The 7,339-nt window shown below is 56.2% G+C and overlaps 1 protein-coding gene across 1 annotated transcript in view; it reads right to left on the reverse strand.

The window, feature by feature from the left end:
* The window catches only part of shroom3 (shroom family member 3), a 61,365-nt gene that overhangs the window by 1,259 nt on the left and 52,767 nt on the right, over positions 1-7,339 (reverse strand). Inside the window, exons 19-24 of the mRNA XM_030130387.1 lie at positions 6,895-7,329; positions 6,623-6,794; positions 6,396-6,541; positions 5,505-5,589; positions 4,593-4,758; positions 3,825-3,946 (exon numbers count right to left, since the gene is read on the reverse strand). Of these exons, the coding sequence (XP_029986247.1) occupies positions 3,825-3,946; positions 4,593-4,758; positions 5,505-5,589; positions 6,396-6,541; positions 6,623-6,794; positions 6,895-7,329 (1,126 nt within the window). The remainder of the gene's footprint in view (positions 1-3,824; positions 3,947-4,592; positions 4,759-5,504; positions 5,590-6,395; positions 6,542-6,622; positions 6,795-6,894; positions 7,330-7,339) is intronic.

Below are 7,339 nucleotides of genomic sequence, written 5' to 3' on the forward strand. Positions count from 1 at the left end.
GAAAAACTTTTTATTTAACAATTTAGGAACTCCTAAAACATAACTCCAACTCCAACAGCACATGAACTTTGGGGAAAATGTCTGTAAATGTAACTGGAGTTCCATCGTCTCCCTTCTCATCAAGCCACGCCCACCTCCATCTATTTTCCACACATCTCTCAATAGTTCCCACTTCAGCTCCTTCCTCTACAAACGTGTCCATGATGTCGTATATGCTAGCCACAATAATCTGTACGTCATCAAACCTGCGTCCACAAGCCCCTCCCACCAATATCATGTTCTCTTCTGATTGGAAGAAATTCCGTCAGCTGAAACAGAACTTCTATTCCGTTCCAGATCCTCTCTGAGGGGATTTAAATACAGTGGCTTTGCAAATACCAAGGCTGTTCCTCATTCATTCAGTTTGATCTTCGTACTGTACCACACACATACAAATAAGATGATAAACGGGTCCAAATAAAGCACTTATGCAGTCGGGCGCGTAACCGCGTAAGGCCGCGGCGCACAGCCGCACGCACGGGAAGGGCACATACATACACACACACACACACACACACACACACACAAACACATACACACACACTAGTCATATACCGTCCAGAGCAGATCAGATCTGAACCCAAACATGAAGGTCCATGCAGATCAGTTGTGTCTTCTTCCCTTTTCGCTGTGGTTCCTTCATAATGAAAGCTCCTTGTTCGCACTAAACTCCAGTTAGTCTGGAGGCTGAACTTCAGTGAAGCTGAACTGGTCCATGTGTTTGTGAGGCACAGAATGAGCAGAGTTTCCTTCCAAACAGAAACAGTCATCAGCCTGTCCTCCTGACAGAAGAATACACAAGTCCTCTGATTATCAGCACTGGGAAACCTGTCAGCCCCCTGAGCCTGCACACCCAGGACTGACCCAGGACTGACCCAGGACTGACCCAGGACTGACCCAGGACTGACCCAGGACTGACCCAGGACAGACCCAGGACAGCAGACCCAGGACTGACCCAGGACTGACCCAGGACTGACCCAGGACAGCAGACCCAGGACTGACCCAGGACTGCACACCCAGGACTGACCCAGGACTGACACAGGACTGACGCAGGACTGACCCAGGACAGCAGACCCAGGACTGACCCAGGACTGACCCAGGACTGACCCAGGACTGACACAGGACTGACCCAGGACTGACACAGGACTGACCCAGGACAGCAGATCCAGGACTGACCCAGGACTGACCCAGGACTGACACAGGACTGACCCAGGACAGCAGACCCAGGACTGACCCAGGACTGACCCAGGACTGACCCAGGACTGACCCAGGACAGCAGACCCAGTACTGACCCAGGACTGACCCAGGACTGACCCAGGACTGACCCAGGACAGCAGACCCAGGACTGACCCAGGACTGACCCAGGACTGACCCAGTACTGACCCAGGACTGACCCAGGACTGACCCAGGACAGACCCAGGACTGACCCAGGACTGACCCAGGACAGCAGACCCAGGACTGACCCAGGACTGACCCAGGATAGACCCAGGACTGACCCAGGACAGACCCAGGACTGACCCAGGACAGCAGACCCAGGACTGACCCAGGACTGACCCAGGACAGCAGACCCAGGACTGACCCAGGACTGACCCAGTACTGACCCAGGACTGACCCAGGACTGACCCAGGACAGCAGACCCAGGACTGACCCAGTACTGACCCAGGACTGACCCAGGACTGACCCAGGACTGACCCAGGACTGACCCAGGACAGCAGACCCAGGACTGACCCAGGACTGACCCAGTACTGACCCAGGACTGACCCAGGACTGACCCAGGACTGACCCAGGACAGCAGACCCAGGACTGACCCAGGACTGACCCAGGACTGACCCAGGACTGCAGACCCAGGACAGCAGACCCAGGACTGACCCAGGACTGACCCAGGACTGACCCAGGACAGCAGACCCAGGACTGACCCAGGACAGACCCAGGACTGACCCAGGACTGACCCAGGACTGACCCAGGACAGACCCAGGAGTGACCCAGGAGTGACCCAGGACTGACCCAGGACTGACCCAGGACAGCAGACCCAGGACTGACCCAGGACTGACCCAGTACTGACCCAGGACAGCAGACCCAGGACTGACCCAGGACTGACCCAGGACTGACCCAGGACTGACCCAGGACTGACCCAGGACAGCAGACCCAGGACTGACCCAGGACTGACCCAGGACTGACCCAGGACTGACCCAGGACAGCAGACCCAGGACTGACCCAGGACTGACCCAGGACTGACCCAGGACAGCAGACCCAGGACTGACCCAGGACTGACGACCCAGGACAGACCCAGGACTGCAGACCCAGGACAGACCCAGGACAGACCCAGGACTGACCCAGGACAGCAGACCCAGGACTGACCCAGGACTGACCCAGTACTGACCCAGGACTGCAGACCCAGGACAGACCCAGGACTGACCCAGGACTGACCCAGGACTGCAGACCCAGGACAGACCCAGGACTGACCCAGGACTGACCCAGTACTGACCCAGGACTGACCCAGTACTGACCCAGGACAGCAGACCCAGGACTGACCCAGGACTGACCCAGGACTGACCCAGGACCGCAGACCCAGGACTGACCCAGGACTGACCCAGGACCGCAGACCCAGGACTGACCCAGGACTGACCCAGGACTGACCCAGGACTGCACACCCAGGACTGACCCAGGACCGCAGACCCAGGACTGACCCAGGACTGCACACCCAGGACTGACCCAGGACCGCAGACCCAGGACTGCACACCCAGGACTGACCCAGGACTGACCCAGGACTGACCCAGGACCGCAGACCCAGGACTGACCCAGGACTGACCCAGGACTGCACACCCAGGACTGACCCAGGACTGACCCAGGACTGACCCAGGACCGCAGACCCAGGACTGCACACCCAGGACTGACCCAGGACTGACCCAGGACCGCAGACCCAGGACTGCACACCCAGGACTGACCCAGGACTGACCCAGGACCGCAGACCCAGGACTGACCCAGGACTGCAGACCCAGGACTGACCCAGGACTGACCCAGGACTGCACACCCAGGACTGACCCAGGACCGCAGACCCAGGACTGACCCAGGACTGACCCCGGACTGACCCAGGACTGCACACCCAGGACTGACCCAGGACTGACCCAGGACTGCAGACCCAGGACTGACCCAGGACCGCAGACCCAGGACAGCAGACCCAGGACAGCAGACCCAGGACCGCAGACCCAGGACCGCAGACCCAGGACCCAGGACCCGGTGCCGACTGGACTCCACGAAACACGAGGGGAAGTTACTTCAATATGACTTTTTTTCCCCCTCAATTTTTCCATTTGACGGAAATCCATCGTGGTGACGGAGAACTTTAATCCCTGAACTAACACTGAGAAATAACACTGACAACTAACACTGAGAAATAACACTGAGAAATAACACTGACAACTAACACTGAGAAATAACACTGAGAAATAACACTGACAACTAACACTGACAACTAACACTGACAAATAACACTGACAACTAACACTGACAACTAACACTGACACTTCCTCTGTGACCCCACCCCCTTTAGCCTCCTAACTCTGTCCTTGGGCACGCCCCCTGTGGCCCCCTCATCCTATCCTTGGCCACGCCCCTTTAGCCCCCTAACTCTCTCCTCAGCCACGCCCTCCACTGTGACCACACCCCTATAGCCCCCTAACTCTCTCCTTGGCCACGCCTTCCACTGTGACCCCGCCCCCTATAGCCCCCTAACTCTCTCCTTGGTCATGCCCTCCTCTGTGATCCCGCCCCCTTTATCCCCTCACCCTCTCCTCGGCCACGCCCTCCTCTGTGGCCCCACCCATCTGCAGACTCTTCAGACTCTGGTCGATCCTGGACATACGACCGCAGAGAGAGAGAAGGAGGTGGACGATCCTCTGAAGGTCACCTGACAACAGAGAGGGAGGGGTCAGAGGGAGGGTCAGAGGTCAGAGGGAGGAGTCAGAGGTCAGAGGGAGGGATCAGAGGGAGGAGCAGAGGGAGGAGTCAGAGGTCAGAGGGAGGGGTCAGAGGGAGGAGCAGAGGGAGGGGTCAGAGGTCAGAGGGAGGGTCAGAGGTCAGAGGAAGGGGTCAGAGGTCATAGTGAGGAGTAGAGGGAGGGCCAGAGGGAGGGGTCAAAGATCATAGGGAGGGTCAGAGGGAGGGGTCAGACATCAGAGGGAGGTGTCAGAGATCAGAGGGAGGGTCAGAGGGAGGGGTCAGAGGTCAGAGGGAGGGGTCAGAGGGAGGAGCAGAGGGAGGGGTCAGAGGTCAGAGGGAGGGTCAGAGGTCAGAGGAAGGGGTCAGAGGTCATAGTGAGGAGTAGAGGGAGGGCCAGAGGGAGGGGTCAAAGATCATAGGGACTGTCAGAGGGAGGGGTCAGACATCAGAGGGAGGTGTCAGAGATCAGAGGGAGGGTCAGAGGGAGGGGTCAGAGAGCAGAGGGGGGGGGTCAGTGGGAGGGGTCAGAGGGCAGAGGGGGGGGGGTCAGTGGGAGGGGTCAGAGGTGCCCCAGAGGCTCATGGGAGCCCTTGGGGTGTGCGTGGTTCTCGTACCTATGAACATGTGGTACTTGTCGGTCTGGTGGGCGGAGCAGGTCTTCTGGACCAGGGCCTGGACCTGGACTCCCAGCTCCTCGTGGGCCTTCACCTCCTCCTGCAGCGTCTCCTTCTCCCTCCTCAGCGTCTCCATGCTGCTCCTCAGCGCCGCGCACAGCTCCGCCTGACGGACACACCCACAGACACAGCCATGGTCACACGGGGACACGCCTCCTACGTCCGAGTTTACCAGGAGCAGTGAACGCAACGTCATCTGTTCAGCAGATCTGAAAACCAGCCTCCTGAAAAATCTGAACCAATGATGTCCAAGGAACTGAGGAACATCTGAACCAATGAGGTCCAAGGAACTGAAGAACATGTGAACCAATGAGGTCCAAGGAACTGAAGAACATGTGAACCAATGAGGTCCAAGGAACTGAGGAACATCTGAACCAATGAGGTCCAAGGAACTGAGGAACATCTGAACCAATGAGGTCCAAGGAACTGAAGAACATCTGAACCAATGAGGTCCAAGGAACTGAAGAACATCTGAACCAGTGAGGTCCAAGGAACTGAAGAACATCTGAACCAGTGAGGTCCAAGGAACTGAAGAACATCTGAACCAGTGAGGTCCAAGGAACTGAAGAACATCTGAACCAGTGAGGTCCAAGGAACTGAAGAACATCTGAACCAATGAGGTCCAAGGAACTGAAGAACATCTGAACCAATGAGGTCCAAGGAACTGAAGAACATCTGAACCAATGAGGTCCAAGGAACTGTCAAACATGTCAAACTGCATTAAATCCAGCCCCCCCCCGCCGCCCCCCCCCCGGCCAAGAAAAAAAAAAAAAAACTACAGATACAGAGAATCGTAGGACTCAGAATCCACAGCTCACACTGACTGATGATGAACCCATTCAGCTGCTGTACCTTCCTGCTGTTGAGGTTCTCCTGGTTCTGGTCCTGGTCCTGGTCCTCCAAGTCCACGTTACTACCACTGATGCCGTCATGAATCCTTAACAACAAAACAGAACTGCAGTTATTGTCAGTCTGTGTTTGAATGTTAGTAGTTTTAGGACTAGTTGGTAGTTTTAGGACTAGTTGGTAGTTTTAGGACTTGATGGTAGTTTTAGGACTCGATAGTGGTTTTAGGACTCGTTGGTAGTTTTAGGACTCGATGGTAGTTTTAGGACTCGTTGGTAGTTTTAGGACTCGATAGTAGTTTTAGGACTCATTGGTAGTTTTAGGACTTGATGGTAGTTTTAGGACTCGTGGGTAGTTTTAGGACCCGTGGGTAGTTTTAGGACTCGTCGGTAGTTTTAGGACTCGTCAGTAGTTTTAGGAGTCGTGGGTAGTTTTAGGACTCGTGGGTAGTTTTAGGACTTGTCAGTAGTTTTAGGAGTCGTTGGTAGTTTTAGGACTCGTCGGTAGTTTTAGGACTCGTCGGTAGTTTTAGGACTCGTCAGTAGTTTTAGGACTCGTCGGTAGTTTTAGGACTCGTCAGTAGTTTTAGGAGTTGTTGGTAGTTTTAGGACTCGTGGGTAGTTTTAGGACTCGTGGGTAGTTTTAGGACTCGTCGGTAGTTTTAGGACTCGTCAGTAGTTTTAGGAGTCGTTGGTAGTTTTAGGACTCGTCGGTAGTTTTAGGACTCGTCAGTAGTTTTAGGAGTCGTCGGTAGTTTTAGGACTCGTCGGTAGTTCTAGTTCTTGTTCTCTTGGGCTTCTGTCGTTTTACAGTTGAATGATTTGATTGGTTCTTTTAACTCTTTGACCAATCACGTTGACTTTTGCCAGTTTCAGTTCCTGTTTAAACCCCGCCTACCTGTCGTCCAATTGGCTGCTGCCCCTGCGTTGCCGTGGCGACCGCCCCAGTATCTTGCTGTTGGGGAACATGTCCTCCAGAACGTCCACGGTGGACTCCCCCCCCCACGAGTCCACGAGGGGCGCCAGAGAGCGGTCCTGCCGCACCTGAACACAAACGCACACGAGAGGTGGGGTCAGGATGGAGGTGGGGTCACAGTGGACCGGCGCGGCTTTGGCTCCACCCACCAGCTGACGGGCCAGACGCTCCGCTCTCAGCTCCTCGGGGCTTTTCCGTCTCGGTGGCAGAGGATCGTAGTCCAGGTCCAGGTCATCAGGAGGGGGGGGTACAGAGGGGATGGGCGAGGAGGGGTGGGGCCGAGGGATGGGGAGGGCCAAGGTGTGGACACATGGACTGGAGCTGAAAACAGAAGAAGAAGACGGTTCCCTTTAATGAGTCCAATCTGGGTGAAAATGTCGCAACAGGAAAAATCGTGGTTAAAAACGGAATGCGAACCGACCTGCTGTCAGTCTGAGGTGGTGCTTCCTGGTCCACGCCCACAGGAGGAGGAGGTGGGGCAGGGGGGAGGTCCTCCATGATGTCTGTCTCTCTGATTGGTGGTGGTGATGGAGGGGCGGGGTTTGGGATGAAGACCTCGTCGCTGTAGACCCGGTTTGGTCCAGACTCCAAAGGCGTCTGCGGTGTGGACTCAGAGAACCGCAGTGAGGACGGGCGGGGCTGGACCAAAGGTGGGCGGGACTGGACAGAGGGTGGGCGGGGCACGGCGTCCTCTGCTGGCGGACTCAGGGGTGGAACAGGATCAGAAGTGAAGGCTCCTCCTCTGTACGGGTCCTTCCCTGAGGCCGGTGAGCTCACATGTGAGCCTGGGTCCACGGTTCCGGTTCCGGTTCCAGTTCCGGGGAAGGTGATGGCGTCCAGGTTGGCCTGGCTCAGCCTCTCACTGG

Source organism: Sphaeramia orbicularis, unplaced genomic scaffold (genome assembly GCF_902148855.1).
Source record: "Sphaeramia orbicularis unplaced genomic scaffold, fSphaOr1.1, whole genome shotgun sequence".
Taxonomy (NCBI): domain Eukaryota; kingdom Metazoa; phylum Chordata; class Actinopteri; order Kurtiformes; family Apogonidae; genus Sphaeramia; species Sphaeramia orbicularis.